The 27,224-nt window shown below is 38.1% G+C and overlaps 1 protein-coding gene across 1 annotated transcript in view; it reads right to left on the bottom strand.

The window, feature by feature from the left end:
• The window catches only part of LOC126248621 (potassium voltage-gated channel subfamily H member 2), a 963,280-nt gene that overhangs the window by 325,590 nt on the left and 610,466 nt on the right, over positions 1 to 27,224 (bottom strand). The window contains exon 5 of the mRNA XM_049949786.1: positions 6,468 to 6,622. Within this exon, the coding sequence (XP_049805743.1) occupies positions 6,468 to 6,622 (155 nt within the window). The remainder of the gene's footprint in view (positions 1 to 6,467; positions 6,623 to 27,224) is intronic.

Here is a 27,224-nt window from a genome sequence, read left to right as displayed (position 1 = left end):
TATATGATTCAAATTGTGCAGATTATGAGACTGATGTATAATTGACAATTCACCAAAGATGAAAAAGTCTTGGTATATTTTAATCAAATATACTTCTATTGGCACAACAGTGGTGAAAAAAGGTGGGGAGGGGGAAGGAGGGTAGTATGGCTGATGGCTGGGCGGTGGGCAGAAGAGGCAACAAATGGACAGAATAGGGATATGGCACCAGTGTGATTTTGCTCTGGTGAAGTGAGGGGAAGTCTTGTGTGGCACACAGTGACACTGATGATTGGATTGGGAGGGTCAGACATAACAGATGGAAAAGTAGACTATATGTAGAGAGACAGATGTTAGTATAGATAGTCAAGTGGGGTGGGACAGGAGCTAACAGGCATTGAGGCTAGGTGGACTGTATTGGGCACAATTTGGCATTGACTATTCATTTGAATAGACCGTTTGTTGCTGGTCATGCCTACATAAAAGATCATGCAAAAGCTACACCAAAGATTTACACACTACCCTCCCCACTTCTACATAACCATCTCCTGGTAACTTTTGAAGAACTCTTTGCCTCCAACCTGGACTCATCTTTCTTTAGAATGTCCCTGCCTGAAAACACAAACCTCTTGACTGTAGAAAGAACAGACATCCACAAACTTGAGAGAAACCTAGCTTTAATCATCTACCTAGTGGACAGAGATTCCACCACTGTTGTGATGAACTGCAAGGGTAGCATGACTGAATATTATCAGTCAACTGTAGGACTCTTCCATCTACAGGCCCCGTTGTAGTGATCCCATCCCAGAAGTCCAGCATAGCCTCTCATCCCTACTCAAATATGTAGGCCCAACCCAAAGCTTCTGCCTCACAATCATCTCCCTCCTAAGCCCAACAACCCATCCCTTCCCAACACCTATTACAATCCATAAACCTAAACATCACTGATGATGCCACTATCCTTGTCACTGTTCAACAATGGCTGAAGTAATGTCCTACCAGTTCCAAACCTATTACCACATTCCCCATGCACCTGTCATGCAAGTACTATTTCCATAACAATAACCACCTATCTTCTGATGGAACAATATATAAATAAATGCAAGGCATCACAATGGGTAACAACATGATGCCCTCCTATGCCAGTCTAACTATGGGGCACCTAAGGGAAACATTCCTAGCGACCCAAGATACTAAACCCTTACCTGGTTCAGGTCTATTAAAGATATCTTCATGATCTGGAACCAGTGGCAAGTTACTCTATCCTCCTTCCTCCACAACTTCAACGATTTCTCTCCTACCTGCTCCATCCAATCCACTTTGTCACTTTCCTAGACATTGACCTCCATCTCTCCATTGGATCCACAGAAACCTCTGTCTGTATGAAGCCACTAACCATCAACAGTACCTCAGTTCTGCGAAGGAGTATCACCCTTACTATCTATTATGATTTTGGGAAATGTGGAATATTTTCCTCACTATCCTTCCTACTTCTTGAAAAGTTGAATTCCACTATCCACCCAATCTGCAAAATATTCTGGTGTAACTGTATGCCACACCTACACCTGACCATTTGTCTTACGGGTCATATCCGTCTGGAAGATCCACATGCAAGACTTGTCCTATGCATCTAACCAGCATAGCCTACTCCAGTATCACCATAGGCATATCCTACTACATCAGAAGCAGGGCAGCCTCTGAAATCAGTCATACCATATACCACCTTTGCTGTAGCTTTTGCACAGTGGCTTATGTGAGTATGCTCAGAAACGAACTGCCCACCTAAAAGAATTGGCATCCCAAAACTGTGGGCTCGAGTAGAACAAGCTCCTCTCCAATGCATTGTGTACAACATGCAATTTCCCCTGTATGCACAATGTTGAGTTCACTAGTGCCACATACCAAACACAACTGCTAACTGCATCTCCCTGCTAGCCATCAGCCACACTTCATTCCAACCCATCCCCCTCCCCACCACCTCCCCACACTCACCTGCTCCGTATGACACAAGCCCTCACCCCAGTCAAGCTGCAAGCTGCAGTGCACCTGTAATTGACCTGGATGATGTAGCATTCATGCATCCGTGTGTGTGTGTGTGAGTGTTTTTTTTTTTAATATATATATAACAAAGACATTGTCCAAAATTCAGTAATGTTTTCAATCTTATTTATGTGCCTACCAACCATTCAGTACCTCAGTTATAAGATACGATGTTACCTTCATTCTTTCCATTATTTATATGTTTTTTAGTGTATTACACAACATTTTGACTGGCATAGCTTTTTATACTGGAAAGGGAAAACTAGAAAGTCAATGTTTGGAAAGTGGAAACTACATATTCAGTGTTATTTTCTCAGCATTCTTGTGGAGGAACTATTACTTCCTGTTACAAAAGCATCAAACAACAGCTGAAATTGGTAATTTATTGTAGAAATTCCATATGATGGTGCCTGGCAGTAAACCATTTACAAAAATACAAAATATAAATTCATTCTGTCAGTTCACCAATTCTAAAAGTAATGAGCTAAGATTAAGACTCTTGTTTTAGTTGTTGTATCGAAAGATCTTGTGTTTTCCTACATCAAATGATCCATTACTTCAGTGATATAAACTTGACTGATGTTATTACACATACAAAGAGCAGTATTATTAAAAATGTGCTGCAACAGGTGGGAAACCTCCTACAGACATGTATCCTCAAGTAAGGGGATTTAGCAGTAAAAAGAAATTTTGCTGGTGTATCATGGTACTACTTGGATGCTTTATGACAGGTGATTTCAAGTATTTTATGTTATGTCTCAATATGATAGACTTATTCTAAAAATTTAATACAAGCAAGAAAATATATTGAAGGAGATGTGGCAATAAACCCATTGAAGTTCCACATATTCAGCAACAGAAAATATCTGTAGACTCACTGTTCTTAAAGGGGCCTAGGAAAGAAACAGCTGTCAAATTAAAGCCCAGCAAATTCCTAATTCACAATTATCATCTGTGCACAGTTGTACAGTTCAGGAGAACCAAAATATGAGTGCTTCCCGAAATTGCAGTTTACAGAAAAATGTAACATGTTACTGTGCTATAACAGCAGCAGCAATCCTCTAGTATTTGTATTAAAAATCCATGCTCGTAAAGGAAGGCAAATGCAAACAGTTAACTGGATGACACTTTCACACTAGCTTTTTATTGATGAAATCAACTGTGTAAAAATACCAGCTACACTTTTCATAGCAATATTAACTAATACAGCTTATCTCTCCATAATACCTTTAATGTTAAAAACTATTATTTCTCTGGGGTTTAAAGTACTGCCAACAGAGTGACCCCTATAGACAAATCAGCGGCTTACTTTTGAATATGATTATAGAGGATTTATCTTGTCATTACTTTAGCAACTCAATCCATCCATTCCATAATTTGCCTTGAATGATTTAAAGAAGGGTATTCTTATTTTACACTGCTTAAGTATTATGCAGATGCAGATTTTATGCTGTCTTTCAGAAAATATTGTTCAGCCATTTAAGATTACAGAATGAATAACATCCACATCATCTGAGATAGCTTTCTTAAGTTAGATCCTGAAATATTCTTGACTTTTTTATTTTTAAAAGTCCCGTCCTACATGCAAAAGATTGGATCTGACTATCAAGTATTTCTGATATTTATTATATAACATAAAACATCAAATGGATTTGAGGTAATGTTGTTCTACAAAAAGATATTTGGTTGCAACCCAGGGACTCATTTTTACTGAAGTTTCTGTAATTTTACAGAATTTTTGTTTCATAGAAGAAATCAATCAATAAAAAATTATATTGAATCTCCAAGTAATACCATTCCATTTTAAACAAAGACAGTACTCACATATAATAGTGGGATAAAACCCAAGTAGCACATATTCACTCACAAAACATGATATGTTAGTTTAATGAACTGGTACTTATAGGTGACGTTGCACAATATCCTGATTATTTTATATAATTTTGGATAATAACTACACTGCTGATACTTGGTTAAAGCTTAAGCAACTTGATTGTAAGCGCAGTGAATAATCTGTCTAGTATATTTTTGAGTAACTAAATTAGAGACACTTCCAAGTAGCATGTACTACACATGTTCACAATGCATTATGACACAAACTCCACAAGACATCAAACATTTTGAAGAGCCATTGTGATACTCGACCTTCAAGATGTGTCCAATATAATACGGGTCAGGTGACTTGGGGGAGGGGGTGAGGGGTGAGTGCTCTTAAACACCTTCATGTCCATTGAATGTTCCTCAAACCTCTCTGACAGAACTTGTGAGTCACAGTGTGGTGCCCTGTGTTCACAGAACTGAAGGAAAACAAATGGTTACATATAACTGGACAGTAGGCTTAATTTTATTTTTGACAAGCGAGAGACAACATCATGCACATCAAAGTCCCAATTTCTTACCATGGAACCATTTCCCAAATAAGAATAGATTCAGCACCTGTCTCAACAGTAGCCTAATCTATTGGTGAACTGGATACATCACATCATGTAACTTATGATTTAAAAGTTCTCTGTCATCTGCAAGTATTGCAAATCATCAGTACAAGGGACATTTTGCTGTGCTTGGAGTTTCTACTGGTAGAGTTTCTACAGCCATGCTAAACTCTGTGTTCAGTGAAAAACATTGATCAGAGGAACACAGGTGTGGTTTCATCTTCTGTATCTTATAGTGAGGAGGTGGTTCTGCATGTTGTAATTCCTGACTGGCTGTTATTATCCTACAATGAATTTGTGAATGATTTGCTTACTCTAACCCATTTATCAGCTGTTATAACTTATGTTGTTTAACAGTACCCCCTTTTGTTAACATATCATTTCTCACTTCCTCAGTTTCAATAAGCATCAGTTCTCTCTGAACTGTAGTATCCATAGCACACCCTTCAAATGTTAAAATCTTACAGTTTGCATTTTCTTGCAGTTGGAGTGCCCATGTGTTGGACACCCAACATTTCACACTGTTGAGAGAGCACAGTATCATGTGTCTCGCCTTTGAGTGTCACACTGAAGGACTGTATCAGATATAATTACATCCCAGTAATTAATTTAGGAGTAATAAAAACCACTCATTGAATAGCAGCAGCACTGACTCATAGAAAGCACACACAACTCACATGCAATTTGGGATTGCATTTCAGCAGGTGGACTAGGGTGGGTTGGCGGTTGCGTCAAGAGAAGTGGGGAGACGGAGAGACAGGTGTGAGGCATGAAGGGGGGTTGGAGATGGGTAGCTAGCAGCTTGGAGACAGGCAGCAGGTTTGCTGGCTAGGAATGCAATAGGGAATGGTGACAGGTGAGTGGGCTAGGCAAGTGATACACGGGTACCAGGGACAGCGAGGTGCAGCATATGATGAAGGTGATGTCGAGTGTGGATTGAGACGAGGTGACAGGGCAGTAGAAGGGTAAACTGTTGGGTGGAGGGTGTGGGGACACTGCGTTAGCACATAGTGAAGGCTGGAGCATAATGGGAGTGAAGGCTTCTTCTTGGATACAGTTTGGCATGGCCATTCATTCAGATGGACAGCTGGTTGGTTGTCAAACCAACATAAAAAGCCATGCAGTGACTGCAGCAATGTTGGCTGATGGCATGACTCCTTTCTCAACAGATGACTCTGCCTCTGACATCCCAGTAACGTTGCACATTGAACTACGACATTTGTTGTGGTAACAAGAGAGTATCTCTCTCTCTCTCTCTCTCTCTCTCTCTCTCTCTCTCTCTCTCTCTCCCTAACTCACTATTTCTCTATGCATTTTAAATATATTTTCTATGTTGTTTATGTGATATGTAGGGGATAACAGAATTTGATTACTGGGTGTTTTACGTGTACTATAATTAAAGGAACCTCAAGGTAATCACTTGTGATATTCAATTTAACAGCAGTTATTGATGGCAACAGGGTCATAAAAATTAATCAGTATTTCTATCAGAGATTGCATACAGCCATCGTGCCTTCCACACTGACAAAGCAATACTGTCACCTCTTTATAACATTTCTTCTAAAATTTTTTTTTTTTTTTTTTTTTTTTTTTTTTTTTTTTTTTTTTTTTTTTTTGCTGGTCAGTTTGGTGTGCCTGTCATTCTTTCAACAATCACACATGAATATGTAATATTTTGTTCAAAATTAGTCACTAGTGCACGATGTTAGACTGAAGTATCTATGAAATTTAAGGTATTGGGATACAATTTTAAAAAATAGGTTAACACTTGCTATGTTAGTAACTATTAGTGCCAACACAGTTCCTTTGGCAAAGCTATCAGACTTTGACCTTAAATCCTTGTTATGTTACATGATAGCAGATTAAATATTCCCATTTGATGTGAGAAAACATTATTTGTAACTTATTTATATAGCAAGATCTTAGTGCATTATCTCCATTTGCATGACATGCTGTAAATAATCCAATACATGAAATTTCATTATTTTAAGCTTCTTTAATGATCCTGATACTGACCATATACATGCAAGCCAGTGAGCAATAAGAGCAAAAGTAGCCATAAGCAGCAGAAGGACGGCAGCACCATATTCTGAGTAACGATCAATCTTCCGAGCAACTCTCACCAACCGCAAGAGTCTTGCTGTCTTCAGGAGACCAATCAATGTTGTTGTCTGTATACAACAAAAATTTCTCATTAAAACTCTGCAATGAACATAAATATTATTAAAAGAACATCTTCTTCTTGATACAAAGTAATCCATAATGGAATAGTTACAGAGAGAAGAAAGGAAACAGTATCATTCAGTTAACAGAGGAAAGTGTCATTGATGAATATAAGTAATGTAGCTGACTTTTCTGCTTAAAATATTATATAGAGAATTTGGAGATGAGGCTGCCATTATGGTGAATTTACATTCATATGTCCTTTCCCTGAATGTAGAATTCAAAAATCTAGTCTAGCATATAAAACTTCTCTTTTTATTATACTGATTACTCTGCTGCACTAGCTAAATGGTGACTGATAATTTAGATTTTCCCATTGCAATAGTTCCTTCAGTTGAACTACATGTTAGAAATTTAAATGAGCTCTTCTGCATTTCCTATAGGGGTTATTTCTGATTATAGTTCAGTTACTATCAGTTATCTGAAGGCTGAAGTCATGACACTACTATTAATAACATTGTTAAAAACTATAGTACTGAAATCATAGTTTATGAGAACACATTACAAAATTACTTCCAATTTTATTTTAAAAGGGTATATTATACTGTGAGAACACACTAAATACTGTATCAGAAGAGGAGGTAGTGGACAAAACTTTATTACCATTTAAAACAAGTCTACTTAAAATATTTTACCACATCATTTAATTATTTTTAAAGAGATATTTATTGTTGAGCTGTCAGAAGATTACATACACAGAAAGTTTAATTTAATACAAATTCCTTTTTTAGAATTCAATCATGCACCAACATAATGACTGTGATATTAGTTTTAGTGTAACAATTATGAAATGTAGTGAACAAAGTAAAATGTTTTTAGCTCTCACATTCATGTACAGATCCACAATGAAAGCACACTGAACTTCAAATTAGATTACATGGAGTGTATTTTTACCCACACAAAGAGAAATATGTACAAATGTTAATATTAAAATGGTGCCTGCACCACCTCCTTAGCTTTATACGATTTTTATTTTTCCTGCATATATATGGTATAAATTGTTGACATGAATTATTGCTACTGTTAGTGGTCAGCTGCCTTCCTGCAGTAAGGAGCCAAACAGAAACATGGAGTGAGAAGTAACTCACTCTCTTCTACCAAATATTTTGAAAACTCCTCCACACATAAATTATACCAAGCATAACTTCATACACAGAGATTCAGTGAATGTTTCATGAAGTTCTCATGTAAGATATGCAAATACGTAATATTTCTGAAAATTTCAAGCTGTAGCACAATCAATGATTTATTAAAAATATTGTAACAAATCAGCTACCTGTAACTTTGACATGTCGCAATTTTCCTATAAGTAACCAGTAATATAAAAATGAACAAACTTACAGTAAATATCTCACATTTTTCTGAAAACTGTAAGATCTAAAATTGAAGTGTGCTAGTTCATTCACTGTTATCTGTTCAATACTTTCTATGAAACTGGTAAGGAAAATGGTAACAGCCATCAGCGATCACTAGACACAGTGATTTTTCTACAGTATTCTACACAATAACATTGGTCATTCCAGCTTAATTTCATTACATTGGGAAACCAGGCTATGCCTGTCAAAGGCCAGAATAAAGATGAGTGGTAGAGGAGTAACAGCTCTCAAAGAAACATTGGTCCAGCTGGCCTGGCTGGTAGTACCAGGGTTAAAGGTGAAGGTATTCAGTGGTTTTTAAGGTGAATGAGGACCATTTGCCCCAATAGTGGATAAAGTCAAGGAATTATCTACAAGAAATAGTCAACAAAGCTCAGGAAACTTTCTGAGCAGTGAGAGAACGAGGAAAATAGGAAGTTTGGTCTCCAAATTATAGAAAAACAACATGAGAAAGACAACTTTAACCAAAATCATGTGGTAGTCCAGGTGGGGGGTTGATGTGTCAGGACAGCACCCTATCCCTTGTAAAAGTTTCAGTGTTAACAAAAAGCCCTTGGAAGTTTAGATGGGCCACTTGGTAAGCAAAAACAGGTTCAGGAAAGGAGCACAAACATCAGAAGCCTCATGATGGACATTGTTGTGTTGGCTGGAAGAAAGAAAAGAGGAGCAGGCTTAGAAATGTTTAACAATTATATAAAATTTTTTACAAGGACAGCAAAAGACCAAAGAGCAAAAAGTGGTGTATCTCTCATAATTAGTACAAAGCAAACATAAAGTAGCACACTTAAAAGTTGTAATTGGAAATATCGTACAAATTAAGCCTAGTATACTATCGGTAGTTGATTTGACGAACAAATTTTCCTTCAAATCCCCCTTCTTGTTGTGGACAGGAGGGGCATGCTGTCCTTGCAGCAGTGCCTGGCAGGTCTGTAGCTGGCTCTGTGATACCAGCAGTGGAATCGACCTATGCCACTCTTCCATCAGGTAAACATATTTCCTCCTGGAGTTAAAGTGCAGAATTGACAACAGTATATGTATGCACGTAAATGTTGATTCGTCAAAATGACTAATGTGTAGTTTTCGAGAACAAAATTGATTCTTCGATTTAACAAATGTTTAGTAATGAGCAAACAATTTGCAGTAGTTATCTGATTGGATATTTGTCAAAAAGAATGTTTTGGTTTCAAGTGAGTTGGGCTACCTATTCCGTAACTGTCATTTGCTTTTTATGTCCTGATGAATTACTGAAACCTGAGATGCAATGGAATCAGATCTTGACATGTTATCATCTGGTGATTCTGATGAAGATAACATCAAAGGAGAAGATATCATTTGCTATGACACTACCTGCTCTGCATCAGATTGGGATGAAGAAACACTAAAGGCCATGGTGACCCAAATTGAGAAGGAAGCCTCTGTTGGGAAGAATGAGAAGAAGACAAAACAGTCAACTATTTGTCCCACAAATACTGGCCTGAAAAATGTGCAGAACACAAGAAACAAGAATGGTTCAAGAAAGAAGAGTGCTTCAGCAGCTTCCTTCCAATAGATCTTGGTGCCACCCAAATGCAAGCTACTATCTGAAACAGAAATGACCTGGAATTTCCTGCCTTGGCTGAATTTCATATTCTCCCTTGCACATGCTTTGATGCACAAATGACTCACTGAAAGAAAAGATACTGTAGGACATCATCAGTACATGAAGCAAAGAATAGAAAACATGTTGAGGTTACAGCCATCTCTGAATAGTGCCTGAAACAAAAGGAAGAGGAACTCCACCCCTCCTCCAGCAATTTCCAATGCAGGTCATAGACCCACATCCCAACCCAGCCCTCTAAACCTAAAAAACTTCGCATTTGCAGACACTGCAATCATAAGCCGAGAGGAATGACAAAAAGCAACTGTTTAATGTGAGATGCACCTGTGTGTGGGGAGCATCACAAGATTGTGTGCAACATGTGCCATCAGCAGAGCTCATAAATCCTGAAGAAATTCACATTGTTGGGATGAGGGTTTTTCCTTTGAAGTTGATTTTGTACACTTACTCAATGCAACAATTGCAGTCAAGATGCCATTTGAGATAGGTAGCCATATGCTTCAATCAAAGGCGCTTTGATTTATTTTTGGTACCATTTTTGGATGTTGTAATCATTTTTATCTTGGCTATTCTGGTTATTTCATTGCATATATGTACTGTCAGTGTTTTCACATTTTCGGTCAAGTTATTTTTCATTCATTAGATAAACTGAGCTAGTACTTTTCTTCTTCTGTTGTTCGTGTAACTATTGTTTGTATTCAATACTCTTGACATGTGATCACATAGATTATTGTACAAACAGCTGATGTGATTTTCTTTTGAGTACTTACTCTATAGTTTTCCTGCTGGGTGAAAAGTATGTATCAATGCCCTTTTGTTTGTGAACCTGTGTGGTGTGAGTTTTTGTGGTTTATTGCAGATTGAAAGACCATGTAAATCTTGAAATATATTTTTCTTTAACCTTCCTTCAATAAAGGATTTATAATTTTGCTGCTGTGTTGCTTTTAACCATTTTACTGGCCAAACATCTATATGGTAGTAGAATTGATGAAGTAGAGCTATGGAACGGTTAGAGATTTGTATAGTATTCGAGGTTTAATATGAATTTATTACAAACTCACGTGAAAATCTTGAATTTGTATGCAATCTATGATGATTAACTAAACACTAATAAAGACAAGTTCTTTGGAATGATTAACAAGGAAGTGGCTAAAATAGGGAAGACTACAGAATTTACCATCCTTATGATTTTAATAGTAGAAGGGGTTGAAAAACAAAGAGCAAAATTGTGGAACCCCATGGAGAAGTAAATTTGAATGACTATGGAGAAAGGCTAACAGAAGTACATCAAATTACTTATCTTAAAATACTTAATGCTCTCTATACTTGCAAAGAAATCCACATGTGTACACAGTGCAACACAAAAGAAATCAGAAATCCATTACTGAGCACATGAAAATGAAACAGATCATGAGCATGCAGGTTAATAATTTAAGAGTATACAGAGATGTTATATGTTGCTCAGACCATGGCTTAGTTAAAGCTAAAATAGCATTTCCTTAAAAGCATCAGCAGCAGAGAAGTATACAAACACAGGAAGAACTGAAGAAATTACAAGTAAGTTTTAGAATATATACAGTCTAGTGCATGACAGCACACTATTACTCTGTCAACAGAGACTCCATCAGAAGCTTGGTGAAACACATAAATCTGTAGATAAAGTGATGTTCTAATGGTGGCAAAAGAGTAGAAGTCCAAGTAAGAAACTGTGATGGAATAAAGAAACAGAAGCACTGCTGATATATTATCAAAAATTGTTACTAGTAAAACTGAGGAAGATAAAGGAAACTAGGTTCTATGGAACTGACGAGTATGGAATGGCAAGCAATTTCAACCACAAAGAGACGAATGTGGGATAGAGTAGGCACCAACATTAATACACATTCAGAGGGGGAAAATGTTCAGAAGTATGGAAATTTATTAAAAGAGTTCAGTCACATGAGAAGAATCACACCAGTATACAATTAATATCTAGAAAAACTGTGGGTAGACCACTGCAAGAAATTAATGACAAAAAATAGGGCTGATTATAAAACTATTTCACAAACACAAATATTAATTAGAGAGACAGAGATAAACATTGGAATTGCTGTGCATAAATGTAAACAATGGCTGGGGTGCAGGTACAGAAGGAATCCCAGCAGAATTTGTCAAGTGTGGAACAAGGAAACTATTCAGAGTCTTGATACAATTTTTATTTTTCCTGCATATATATGATATAAATTGTTGACATGAATTATTGCTACTATTACTGGTCAGCTGCCTTCCTGCAGTAAGGAGCCAAACAGAAACATGGAGTGAGAAGTAACTCACTCTCTTGTACCAAATATTTTGAAAACTCCTCCACACATAAATTATACCAAGCATAACTTCATATACAGAGATTCAGTGAATGTTTCATGAAGTTCTCATGTTAAGATATGCAAATAGTTGCAGGCAAAAGTGTTTCAGAGAATACTGTATATTGCACTTTGTTGAACATGGAGCTTCACAGCAGATGACATCAATGTGTTTTCATGTTGAGCCAACAGCATTGTCAATAACAATTGCAGTGAGCATGGGATCATCAAGACTACGCCGTGGATCAATCCAAACATGTTGCCTACTCTGATCAATTATTCTCTTGTTACACCAAGTCAACAGTCATGACAAAATATGTCATCATCCAGGTGAATGGCTCCTCAAAACATTACCATGCCACAGATGCAAGTCAGTGAGTGTAGTACTATGTTATGGGGTATGTTCACTTGGTCTTCCATGGGACATGTGGTAGTAATTGAAAGCACCAAGACAGCTGCGGACAATATGAACATTCCCCAAAGATGATGGCATCTTCCAGCAATATAACTGTGTCACAAGGCCAACATGGTGCTACAGTAGTTTAAGGAGCACAACAGTGAACTGATGAAGATGTATTGAGCACCAAATGTGCCTAATCTGAACCTGAAGGAACATATATAGCACATTACAGGACACCAGCTCCATGTCCACAAAAAATTAGCTTGTAATTTATGAGAATTGCCTGTACAGTGCGTAGACATCAGGTTTCAAATACCTTTGGAAGTCTCCCATAGACTTCCTGAATCCATGGAATGTAGAACCACTGCTGTATTGCAGTCCACATGTGGACCAACATGCATCTAAGCAGGTGGTCCTAAAGTGTTGGCTCCTCAGTGTAATTTCACTATGTATAATGTATTTTAACAGCTTATATTCAGGAGGTGAATGACAGAGTTCAGATTTGATTACATGAAATTTTTTAACTATATTCATGGCAGTAAGCTGAAAGACATGAAAGAAATACATGTGGAGGAAAGAGGAGGATGAACTGTAAGCAGATGAGAGGAAATGCATAAACTTACTGGAAAACCCATGAGACTCTTCCGCAAACTTTTGGGAATAAGCACGGAGGGCTGGGTTGGGTTGTTTTTGGGGGAGGAGACCAACCAGTGATGTCATCAGTCTCATCAGATTAGGGAAGAATAAGGAAGAAAGTCGGTCGTGCCCTTTCAAAGGAACCATCCCGGCATTAGCCTGGAACGATTTAGGGCAATCACGGAAAACCTAAATCAGGATGGCCGGACGCAGGATTGAACCATCATTCTCCCAAATGCAAGTCCAGTGTGCTAACCACTGGGCCACCTCACTTGGTAATAAGAGTGGAACAACTATTTTTATCTTCCAGTATTACAGCTACAAAGCAAATAGTCATTGTCCAGGAGTCATATCGGTGGACTTCTGAGCATGATCTTATAGCTGTTTATTTCTTCAGACACCAACAAGATACAGCAAGAAATTTGCACAAAAAAGCACACACAATAGTTCAGAACACAAAAACATTAGACAGAAAACAAAAATCCACAGGGATCATACTTCAGATTATTGTTCATTCTGATCAGCAGATGATGCAAACTCTGAATATAAATTCCTATCAGTGTAAATTTGAAATATGAACAGATTCCAAGCACTGGCTAAATTATTGATAGAGTTATCTAAAGACCATATTCTCACCACTTTATCAACTACACATTCTCAAACCATGTGGATGTGGCTATTTACTGGGTGGTGCTATATATCATAGAGTGGTCAATAGGGATACAGTGTTGATCCACCACAGATCTGTTTGGCTGAAGATGACAAGTTTACATCTGGTGTTTTGTATATGTGCTTGTGCTTTGTATATATTATGTCATCTATAGCATTTACACAAAGTCATGAAATATTATAATTTCTTCATTAGTTTTATTATTTACATTCATTTTTGTACTCACTTCTATTCATTGTTTTCACAGAAATTTAAAATTAATCATTCTCTCAGATAAAATGGCAATGACACACAACATTCTGATATACATCTGGAAAATGGCAAATTATCAAGCCCTTTTAAGTACTCATGTTGCAAAAACAAAGCTACAGAGTACTGCCATGAGCTGTGCTGCATCTTGTGTGGTGTAGTTAGAGTTGCTGGCTAGTGTGCCGCAGTTCACCTGTCAAAACCTGACCACAAGCAATTAATTGTCATTTAGTATTTAACATTTCTGGAAGTTTCTAAAAATATCTTATATTTGTATAAATGGCAGCTCTCTCGGTCCATGAGCTCAGTTCTGTTCAGTTCATTTATGGGTGCACTGTAGTGTTCATAATAAATGTGATTTCAGTGCTACGTTTTCTACTTCATTGATCACCCTGATTTCAGATTTGGACTTGATTCAGGTTATGACGTGACATTGTTTAGTGGAGATGCCAGGTAGTTCACATCTGCATCATTGTGGCTCCAATCAATGAATGTAAAAGTCATCACCTAGACAGACAGGAATCAGAATACAAGCAGTACATCACTCCCATCATCTGTATATTCAGGAGACCGACGATTTCCAAAACAGCTGAAAGTCTGTTGCAAAACAACACTGTTGAGGACCCAACAAAATGGCTGAAAGGACTCGATTGAGTCACTAAATGCTACAGGAAAAATAACATGATGTGTTTGGCAAATGTGCACTTTAGCTGGATGACATATCCCAGCAGTGGTTCAAGAATAAAAAAGTGAAGCTCAATTGCTGGGACTAATTTCTAGCCAATCTGAAGAAAACTTTTGGTGAAAATCAATAGCAAGATCACTTAGCAGAAGGACAATTGGAAAACAGAGCCCAACACCCCAGGGAAATCATACAGGATGATTTGGTCCTAACACAGATTTTGAACTTTAGTATGGGAGAAGTTGACAAAATCTCAACCTTCCTAGTTGGTTGGTTGGTTGGTTGGTCAGTTGGATGATTCAGGAGAGGGAACCAAACAGTGAGGTCATTAGCCCCATTGGAAAAGGGAAGGATGGGGAAGGAAATTGGCCATGCCCTTTCAAAGGAACAATCACAGCATTTGCCTGTTGCATTCTAGGGAAATCACAGAAAACATAAATCAGGATGCCTGCGTGAAGGTTTGAATGGTCATCCTCCTGAATGCGAGTCCAGTATGCTAACCACTGCGCCATCTCGCTCAGTCAAACTTCGTGGAAGTGGTCACAGAAGTCATGTATCTAGCTCTTCTGGTAAAGTATGTCACAACAACAGAAAAATTCATCAAGCAATTCTAGCACACTGAGGAAATGCAACATAAACTAGTTGGACAAAAGAGGTATGACTGCCTGCCAGATGTGGTCCCTATGGCAATTGTGGAAGTTCACCATATGCCATATAGTAACAGGAGAAATTCAGTAGTATACCATGACCAGAAATGTTGGACCATATGAACTAGAGACAGCAGCTTTGAGAGTTAAGCCTGTACATCAGGAAGTGATATAGAGTGTGAGGGAAGCAGTATATCAGACTTTAGCACCAACCTCTGGTGCCAGTTGAACGCACCAGGAAGTCTGATTTTCCACAGTCATCAAATGGCAAGCCAGCACATGACCTAAGAAGGTTTAACCAACTCTTCCACCAAGTATAGCACCCCACAGAAGAAGACCTCTGGGTTGAACACCACTGCCTTACCTTGGATGAGGTCGCTTCCCAACATGGCACAATCATTCCATCATTGTACAGAGGCACCACCCACTAGTCTTGCTGCTAAACTCAGGAAAACTAAGTGAGGCAACCACCTATTGAAGTGAGACCACCATAGATGAATATCCATGATAGATGAGAGTCAGCAACATGTCAAGAATTCTCACTGATGTCATCATCAACAGCCAACCAGTCTTGGCTCTAGTCAACCCGGGAGCTTCTTTTTCTGTAATGCTGAATGCTTATCATCACAAACTAAAGACTACTGTGTTTTGTGAAACAACAAATTATGTGAAAGTTGCAAATGACTAATATGTCCAGCTGACAGAAACATGTATTGCAAAAATAACAATCGATGACAGAACACAGCCATTTGAATTTGTCATTTTATCGGAATGCAGTCATAATATTATTCTTGCATGGGACTACTTACAGTCATCACAAGCCGTCATAGACTGTGGAAGATCAGAATGCCACTTTGGCAAACCTATTTTGACAAGCATATGCAACAAAGTTTGCTCTGAGCGGTTGTTTGCAGCTGAAGGTGATGTTATCCCATCATCATTAACAAGGTGATTTCCAGTCATCAAACTAGATGCTCAGTTAGACCTTGAAGCTTTTGTAAATTGTAAAAAGCTACTCCATCTCAGAAAAGAAATCCAAATATCAGTCAACTTTTATCGAAGTGCCAACAGAATATGGCCTGACCGAGGAACAACATAGGCAGGTGTTAGCCATACTGGGACAGGTTTTGAATGATTTCTAATCTGGAGTGGAGAAAACACATACCAAGCAGCACTTGGTAAAATACTGTGTGAACACTGGGAAATATTCAGCATTTAACCAGTGATTGTATAGGGCATTGCCAGCTAACTGACAGGTAGTCCAGAAGGAAGTGGAGAAGATGGTACAAGGTGCTATCACTGAACTTTCAGAGAGTCCTTGATCCTCTCCTGCGGTATATGTGAAGAAGAAAGAAGGCACATTGGCATTTCTGAATCGACTACAGGTGACTGAATAGAATCACAAAAAATGTCTATTCACTTCAGCACTTTGATGATAAAGAAGACAGTTTCAAAGTCCCAAGCATTTCTCAACTACAAACATGCAGACAGGATACTACCAAACTGTGGCTGTGTGAAACAAGACCGCCTTCATGACAATGACAGCCTCTATGAGTTAAATGTTACGCCATTTGGACTACATGATGCTCTAGCCATCTTCAAATGTAATACAAAAAACCTTCTTTGACACCTAAAATGGATGATGTCTCTTTGCTATTTGGATGACATTGTCAATTTTTGAAGATATTTGAAGAACATCTAAGCCATCTGAAGACCATGATAAAGTGTGTATAGACTGCTGGCCTCTGCTTGAATCTGAAGAAGTGCCTCTTCACCACTCAAGAAATAAAAATCATGGGACACCAAGTGAATGACAGTGGACTTCATCTCAATCCAGAGAAAATAAGAACAGTCACAGATTTTCTATTTCCTCAACATATTTGTTATATAAGCAGCTTTCACAAAATCTACTCCTACTGCTGGCATTTTATAAAGGTTCTGTACCAAGGAACATCCCTCCCAAGAACCACTGCAGGGAAACACCAACTTTTCCTGAAAAGTGGTGCAAGAAAGATCTTTCCTTGTCCTTAAAGAGGCAATAACATCTTCTCCAGACATAGCATTGTATGAAGAGAATGCTGAGACGCAACTTCAGACTGATGCTGTCAGTTATGGGTTAAGTACTGTTCTAGTAGAAGTTCAGGTAGGTGCTAAATAGTAGATGGCTTTTGCTTGCAGGGTACACTCCAAGTCTGAGAGGAACTACTCTATAACTCAATAAAGAGTGCCTTTCATTTTTGGGTCATCAAGAAGATCTAGTGATATTTATTTTGCAAACCTCAATCATCACTTTGACAGACCACCATTGTCTATGCTGGATGACTAGCATGAAGGATATACTGCATCCACTGGCAAGATGAGCACTGAGACTTCTGGAGTATGACATCACAGTGGAATACAAAAACAGATGCAAACACAAGGGTACCAACTGTCTTTCAAGGAATCCTGTGGCAGAACACAGTAGCATGGATGAAATCTCAGCCACTGCTGATAAATGAAATTGCTGGTGAACAGAGGGAAGATCCTGCATTGCTGAAAACCATAAAACCCTTTAAGAATAAGGAACTGACCATAGGACAATTCCAGTTAATAAACAGAACAATATATAAGAGGAACCATGATCTGATGGGGCAGCGATGGTTGCTAAACATTCCAGCTCATCTACATCCTTCTCATCTATGTTCATCTATGTCCAGCTATTGTAAAGTTTTTCCAAAATGCTCCAAAATCTGGTCACCTGACAGTCATGAAGACTCTAGACAGGATCAGATGCAGGTATCACTAGTCAGGTCTCTACCAATCTGTTAGACATTGTGTTAGCCACTGTAAGGAATGCCAGAGAAGGAAGCTTTTGCTGCAATTACCTACAGGGCATCTAGTACCAATTCCCTCCACAGTACCACCATTCCACTGAACTGGAATTGACCTCTTGGGGGGTACCCAAAAATTATGAACAGAAATTGAATGATAATAGTCTGCACTGATTACCTGACTTGCTACGCTGTCATTAAAGATGTGCTGAGAGCCAAATCTCCAGAAATTCAAGGTTCCTTGTAGCAAACAGCATTTTGAAGCAGGGAGCACCTCATGTGATGATCTCTGATTGCTGAAAAGTTTTCCAGTTGAGGCTAGTATCAGAGGTAATTTCACATGCAACATTACCAACAGGAGGACAACTACCTACCACCCATAGACTAACTGCATCACAAAATGCTTTAAAAACACATTGGCAGATATGGTGTAGATGTGTCATAGATGTACGCTGATGCTGAATAAGGGGGATTAGGATACAATACTGCCTGTTGTGATATTTAAATACAATACAGTGGAGCATGACACTACAGACTTTACACTATTCTTTCTGCTCCACAGTTGTGAACCAAAACAACAATGGACATCAGTTCCTGTTTCCATTTGACTCAGAATGACTAATGAAACATGTATCATCATGACCAAAGAAGCAAGACAGCTCACCTGCATACATACTCTGGATGCTCAGGAGAAAGACAGAGTGCTATAGCACTAAGCAATGGCCAGTGAGACTTGGCAAAGATTTTTATGCCTGTGCAGGAAGTTAGACTATTGGATATGTTACTTAAGCACTACTGTGGGGCTTCATCACTTGCTGGACATCAAATACAAAGACAAGGATTATGACTTTTCACCAAGAACACAGAAGTGAAGAAATGTTGTCCATGTCCTCTCTATGAAGCCTTACTACAGTCCTGAGGAATAGAGCAACAGTGATGGCTTCTTGTTCAAGGAAACTGAATACCTGTTAGATAATCACAAAGCTTTGATGCAAGGGGCTCTCTTCCATGCTCATCATAGTGAAGAGACTGTGACAACATGACCAGAATGTGGAGATCTGCCAGTGCTGACTTACACAGGACCACGAGCAAGATTAAGATCCAGGGTGCTGCAGTTGGCTCCAATGAGAATTTCTGAAACAATTATTCACCATTACTTGAGGAGAGGGAGCAATGTTGGACCAGCTGCATGCAGTGTGATGTAGCATTTAATGTTGCTGGTTGGGGTGCTGCAGATCCCCAGCTCAAACCCAGCAATCAGCAATTATTTGTTCTTTAGTATTTATTGTTTCTGGGAGATTCTTGAAAGTTCTTACATGTGAATATTTAGTATTTGTGTAAATAGCACCATTCTCCATCAAGGAGTTCTGTTCTGGCTGTAAACTGGTGTTTGAAATAAACCTACTTTCACTGCTATGTGGTGCACTTCCCTGATGACCCTGCTTTTGGAATTAGACTTGATTCTGGTTACAATGTGGCAGTATGATACAATAAAGTCACATTAATGTTTGAGATGTGTTCTGCATTTATGATGATAACCTGTTTATCACTACGCACATCATCTGCAGAATCTAAATAATAATGTAGACTAACCAGAATTATACAAATATCTGGAAGACTGAAATGATACACTGCATATAGAAGGTAAGGTAAACAAATTAATTACACACTCAAAACAGCTCAAGCCTACTAGCACATTTTGTCAATGTAAATGTGACAAGATGACACTTCATGTCCATGAAGAAATAGAGTAATCACCTATAACACTTTTCAGATTCCCACAAAAGTTCATCAGAGAGTTCAGAAAAGAAAGGATATTAAATCTACAGAATTAGGCACATAAATGGTTTCTGTAGGGCTGTGGGCATCAGTTATTTGCATTAGTTTGAATATGTTGTTCAGAAAGTATATCACCTTTGCACTTTGGGTATAGAGATCAATTTCTTTTACTATACAGCTCTTAATCTCTCCCATAAATCTGTTATTTTAGTTTTTTAATTTTTTTTAAAACTATATATTACTCTGATTTCTTGGCACAAAACACTGTGATGTTATCATTGCCTCATTTATTGTCAGCCTGCAGTTGCTTCTAACAAATTAAAACACACGTGCCCTCTCAGTGGCTAAACACTGGCAGATGGGGCTATTTCTTCCACATTAAACACAAATTCCTCTAGACTCCTGCTCTCTGACTCAGTAGATTACATCCACAAACACATCTATACCATTTTGTAATACCACATGCCATCATATGATGTATGCTGCAGTGTGCTTTGTGTATCGCTATCATTTTCTTATTTTTCCTGTGCCATTTACAAATGATGAGCAGAAAAGAAAACTTCCAGAAAGCCCCCATGAGATTACAAATTTCTCTGATTTTATTTTCATAGATATTTCATGAGATATATGTGGGAAGAAGTAACATGTTGAGTGACTCTTCTTTTCTATCTGCTGCTGCCTTTCCTACAACTGCGCTGTTTGCCATTAAAATTGCAGCACCAGGGAAATTGAAAAATTAAGAAGTTTTACAGTGTGTGCAAACAGTGTAATAGGAATGAAACATGATTAAAATTGTAAGTGGACTGGGGGTGCACAGGGTGTGAAATTTAGTACACAGAGCTGCCACCTCTAACAGCAACAATTTCGTTAACATGGCTGAACTTCGGGTCTGGATGACAGATATTGATGCATCATTCCAGACATTTAGCTCTACGCAAGAGATCACTAACCATAGTCGCTGGTATGTGGTAGTATACAACTCATAATGGGATCTTTTCAACTCGTGATCAATTTGGAGAACAAGTTGACCATCCTCTCTATTGAGGAAGGTCCCAACAGCACCAGCAACATGTGGTCTTGCCATATCTTGTTGAAAGATAACATCATGGAGACCTCAAAGAGACTGCCTTCACACATCAGAAATGTAATGCCTACTACTCAAATTACTAGCTGTTGCATACGATATGTATTCATTACTTAGTAAAGTATATTGCATGACATTTAAAGTACCATTTCATTATTGCCTGTAACACTTTGTTACATGCATGTTTTCTTCCCTGCACATGGTTTGTTTCCATATTTAAGCAAAGTCAGTAGTTTTCATAGCTTTCAAATTTGTTATACTCGGCAGAGCATGTCACTGGCGACACACAGCAATGAATACATTTCATTAGTTATCATGTCTTCTTTCCATATGCAATTTGTAATCTACTCTGGCAGAGTCATCAGTAAGTGTAAGCTTCCAATTCCTTACTCAAAGATCAGTTTCACACATGCAGTATATGCAGTATTGTGAGTGGCTTGTCTGGGAACTGATTATCTCCAACATCACTTAGTTCAACCTATCTATGTTTCTTATAAAGTGTTCTGATTGATAATAAAATTAAGTTGTAAATTAAATGTTGACCTGATGTGAATGGAGGAATTAGTTCCAGTTCAGAATGACTACACTACTTGTATGCGTTTTTATTAACAGCAATTTAGTGCATTTTTTCAGTGTGTAGTGCAATCATCATGAGACAGAAAAGAAACAAACTGTGAGCTATCTTCAGAGAAGAGACAGGAAACAAAGCAAAGTGTGACTTTTATCAACCATCAGAAAGGTTGGTTCAAAAAGAGCGTGGGTTTTGAAATGGCTGGTAAATTTTTGTTTGTCAGTTGGTTACATTTTTTTGTTTTGTTTCTATTTCCAGGAGCATTCCGATTGTAAAACTATTTTATCAGAATAGAGAAAATTATGCAGAAACTAATTGTCAGGTGACTTCATGTGATTATAGGGCATAATAAGGCATCAAATGGATCATCAGTTCTCAGATAAAAAGGTTCTTTGAGACAGATTCAACTGTAAACCTTAAAAGTCCTTGGTGATGTCATTCTGGCCAAAGTGAGCAGAACATTGTAGTGGTTTGTGGCAACAACAGGGCTTAAGCTTTTCTTCTCTACATAAAATCCTCGAGTATGACCTCCATTAGCATGCCTATAAAATTAAGTTGATGCAGCAACTGAAAGTGACAGATCACCTGAAGAGGCAACAGTTTCTTGACTGGGTTCTGAGAGGATGACAGGAGAATGACAGCTTTGCCAACAAAATCATGATGAACCACACTACCACTATAATGGTTTTAAGAACAAGTAGAACTGCCATATCTGGGTGGTGGCAGAAAATCTTTGCATGATCCAAGAAAGGAAAATGCATTAACAGTGAGTGATAGTTTGGTGTGGCTTTTGGTTGGTGGACAAGCTGTGACAGTTAATGGAGGCTGATAGTGTACAACAGTAAGGGAGTTTTTGGGGCTTCATTTGGATGGAATGGACACTGAAAATCTGTGGATTCAGCAGGACAGTACCACCTGCCATACTTCCTGCAAAACAATTCAGTTGCTCCATGAATGGTTCCTGGATCACCTCATTCCATGCAATGCTGACCATCAGTGGCCACCAAGGTCATGTGACTTAATTCCTTGTAACTTTTTCCTTTGTGGTCATCTTAAGTCAACAGTGTACGACAAAACCCCCAAAATATCCATGACTTAAAGGAGGAAATTTTATGAGTTGTCAGCAAAATGGATGAGGAAACTTGTCATGCGATATATATATATATATATATATATATATATATATATATATATATATATATATATATATGATTGTGAGAAGGTATATCTTTTTATATATATATATATATATATATATATATATATATAAATTATTCATTGCTTTTGTAGCTTTAACCAGAGATGATGGTGGTGTGTATGCAATGGAATCCTATACCATCACTCCATGTACTGAGCCTGAATGATGATAATTAATAGAATCTGGAGTTGTTCCTGGAGCCTGCACATACAGACACATCCATTGTGATTCTGTAGACAGAACTGGGACTCTTCTGAAAAGATGGTGTGGTGCCATTCTTGTGTTCAGTGTTGTCTTTGGCACATCACTGTTGATGCACCTCTTCCTGCTGCCACATGAAGTTTGGTTTCCATGTTGATAGTCTCCAGTGCTCCAGATGTCATCACACTTTCCATGTTGAAACATGTCTTACTGCAAATAAGCCCATTTCCTGATTATATGTGTTAAATCACACTCTTGATAGGCTGATCATATTGATGAAGTCTAACCTGTGCTGATAAATGTTTCTCCTTCTTACATAGGGCATAATAGAATCCTCTCATGCACAATGACGACTCAAATGTGATTTATGAATGAGAAATCTGTTGTGTAACCTTCCTTATACACAGAATTTAGTGGGCATTACTCCTCCTTGCTTCAGGCAATTGTGCTCAAATGATAATCACTTTCATATCCAAGTACTCAGTGCACATCATACTATTTTGATGTTTGTTACCTGCTGTTTTAATAGTTAAAAGTGTAATTTTGTGTGGTTGTTCCACTTTAAATCAGTACATACATTGAAGTGCCAAAGAAAGTGGTATAGGCAAGCATATTCAAATACAGAGATATGAAAATAGGTGGAATACAGTGCTGTGGTCAGCAACATCTATGTAAGACAACAAGTGTCTGGTGTAGTTGTTAGATTGGTAATTGCTGCTACAATGGCAGGTTATCAACATTTAAGTGAGTTTGAATGTGGTGTTATAGTCAGTGCAGAGTGACGGGACACAGCAATTCCAAGGTAGTGGTGAAGTGACGATTTCCCCGTATGACCATTTCATGAGTGTACTCTTGAATATCAACAATCCAGTAAAACATTAAATCTCTGTTGCTACTAGAACAGGACCAATGATGACTGAAGAGAATCGTTCAACATGATGGAAACCATACCAAAACTTGCTCCAGATTTCAATACTAGGTCATCAAAAAGTGTCAGTGTGTGAACCATTCAATGCTACATCATCAACATGGGCTTTTGGAGCCAAAGGCCCACCCTTGTACCATGCATGTGACTGCATGAGACAAAGCGTTACACATCGCCTGGGCCCGTCAACACTGACATTGGACTGTTGATAACTAGAAACATGTTGCCCTGTCAGACAAATCTCATTTCAAATTGTATTGAACAGATGGATGTGTATGGGTATGGAGACAACCTCATGAATCCATGGACACTGCATGTCAGCAGGGGACTGTTCAAGCTGGTGGAGGCCCTGTAATGGTGTGGGGCGTGTGCAGTTGGAGTGATATTGGGCCCCTCATAGTCTAGATATGACTGACAGGTGACACGTATGTAGGCATCCTGTCTGATCACCTGCATCCATTCATGTCTATTGTGCATTACAAAGGACTTTGGCAAATCCAGCAGGACAATGTGACACCCCACACATCCAGAATTGCTACAGAGTGGCTCCAGGAACACTCTTCTGAGTTTAAACACTTCTGATGGCCACCAAACTCCGCAGACCAGCCCTACAGCACTACTTCAGATATTAGTCCAGTCCATGCCACTTTGTGTTGCAGTACTTTTATGTGCTCGTGGGAGCCCTACATGATATCTGGCACGCATACCAGTTTCTTTGGCTCTTCAGTGTATAATCGAGTCCTTGCACTCAGTCTCAGTGTTCAGTAAGTTTTCCTGCATTTTGCTGCAATTGCTGGCATTTTGGTCCCATTATATACAGCATAAACATTGTAAATAACCTCATGGAGTTTTCGACATTATCGTGCAGGTCATTAATGTGTATGTGAACAGTGATGTGACACTGCCGTGATGTACACCAAAAGCTATTTTCTTGTCTGGTGATCACTTCATGTTGAAAATGACATACTGAAGTCTTCAGACCATTCACATAGCTTGTATGATACTCCATAACCCCACCTTTTGTTGACTAGATGTTGTACATTAAAATACATACACCATCATTTGTCAGTGCTAACAGGCAAGAACAGCTGCTTTGAAAAATACACACTGTCATTTGATAGCACTAGCAGCCAAGAATAGCTGCTTTAAGGTACGTAGTAAAATAATGTTTACAGTTATGATACAATTGTTTACTTTCTATTATAATTATGGTTGGCACCAATTATAATCATGTTTCATTGCACATTTAGCTAGAAAGGAATACATCTACTTCTGGGCTGCTGGTAACAAGGAAACAAAGATGTGGTATTCCATTAGATGAGGAGGGACTACACTACAATCTGAACTATTAAGTAAATAAAAGTGACTCAGTGACTATGACTTCTCTCCTGCATCTGAAAATGACCCAGCTTACAATCCCCAAGATTCAAAATCCTCTTCAGATCTAAATGAAAGTGATGATGACTCCTGCTCTGATAAGGTTCATGGCACCACACATAATTCTGGTAATGGTAATGGTGTTGATTAAAATGGTATCCCAATTTATAAAAAAATTGCACAAAATATACCATGAGTAATTTTTATTTGGGACTCAGAAGTTAATATTTCCATAAATTTTGACATCCGTTCTGTTGTTTAAAAATGTTGGTAAGACAAGGCATATTTAACAATTTTGTGTTCGAAACAAACAGATATGCATCACAGAAACCGTCCAAAATGCTACAAAAAAAAAAAAAAAAAAAAAAAAAACTTGACTGGCCAACAGGGCTGACACTTATGAGGAAGAAATAGGTACTTTTATTGGCATAATGCTAATTTTAGGGTTAAACAAAGTCTCAGAAATTTCTCTTTATTTCTTAGAGAAAACACTGTATGAAAATAAAGTTTAAAGGCCACTATGCCTCATGACCAGTTTGTAGTGTTATTACCTTTCTGGCATTTTGTTGATGATGATGCCCCTAGAAACAAAAATGACAGGACTTACAAACTACAGTTGTAAGACGAATGTCTGCAGAGCAACTTTCAAACTGTTCCGACCCCTGGAAGAGATGTGGTAATTGATGACTCTATGATTTCTTGGAGAGAAAGCTTATTTTTTAGGCAGTATATCCCCAACAAGTCCCACACATATGGTGTAAAACAGTAAAAAATGTGTACAGAGGAAAGTTAAACTTTTTCCTTTGGTATCTGTCAATGGAAAGATGACAAACTGCAAGATGCAGGTCACGCTGAACCTATCACTATGAAAATATATGGGCATCTTTTTGGAAAAGACCACATTCTTTATGCTGACAATTTCTATACAAGCATTTCTCTAGCTCATAAGTTGTTACATAAAAATACGATTCTCTGAGGAACTGCTTCTCTATGGAACAATTTGTCCAGATGGAGCAGGACTTCCTGAGGATATTGTCAAGAAGATGCCTAAAAAGAGGGAAATGTGTGGAGCAGAGAACAATAATGGAGTCAAAATTTTTAACTGGGTGGATAAAAAGAGAGTTCTAATGATTTCAGTGGTTCTTGCACATACAAAAGAGACGAAGGGAAACTAAAACATAAAATCACATTGAGATTCTTAGAGAAAGATGAGTAGCTCAGGTGAGTAAAGATAAGGAAAGAAAATAACTGTGGCTATATTTTGGACACCAATTAGGAAGTTGCCTAAACTAACTTACAAAAACCACAGAAATCTCAGATCATAATTACAATACTGGGATTTCAACGGTGTTTCATCAAAATATGAGTCCAGGATCTTAAAAACCACAAAACCTCATTAAGTATCTTATATAAACAAGGATGGGGAAAGGAACTGGGTGTTCCCTTGTTGAAAGATCCATTATAATATATGATATGTTTTTCTGTATTATGACCGTGAAGAGATTTACAGAAGTCACACTTCCTTTAAACCTTTCTTTTATTGTTCAGGTGGTCAATTTGTAAAACAAATTGCTAGCCATATTTTCGTCTATATCTACATCTATACTCTGCAAACCACTGTGAAGTGCATGGCAGAGAGTACATCCTATTGAATGAGTTATTAGAGCATTTTCCAGTACCATTCACATATGGAGCACAGGAAGAATAATTGTTTAAATGCCTCGGTGCATGCTGCAATTAATCTAATCTTTTCCTCATGATCCCAATGAGAGGTATATTTAGGAGGTTGCAATATATTCCTAGAGTAATCATTTAAAGCCTGTTCTTGAAACTTTGTTAGTAGACTTTCTCAGGATAGTTTATGTCTATCTTCAAGACTATGCCAGTTCTGTTCTTTCAACATTTCTGTTACACTCACCCATGGGTCAAACAAACCTGTGACCATTCATGCTGCCCTTCTCTGTATAAATTCAATATCCCCGGCTAGTCCTATACGGTACAGGTTTCAC

The sequence above is a fragment of the Schistocerca nitens genome, chromosome 3, assembly GCF_023898315.1.
Source record: "Schistocerca nitens isolate TAMUIC-IGC-003100 chromosome 3, iqSchNite1.1, whole genome shotgun sequence".
NCBI classification, from domain to species: Eukaryota; Metazoa; Arthropoda; class Insecta; order Orthoptera; family Acrididae; genus Schistocerca; species Schistocerca nitens.
This window is presented reverse-complemented; position numbering and strand designations above follow the sequence as displayed.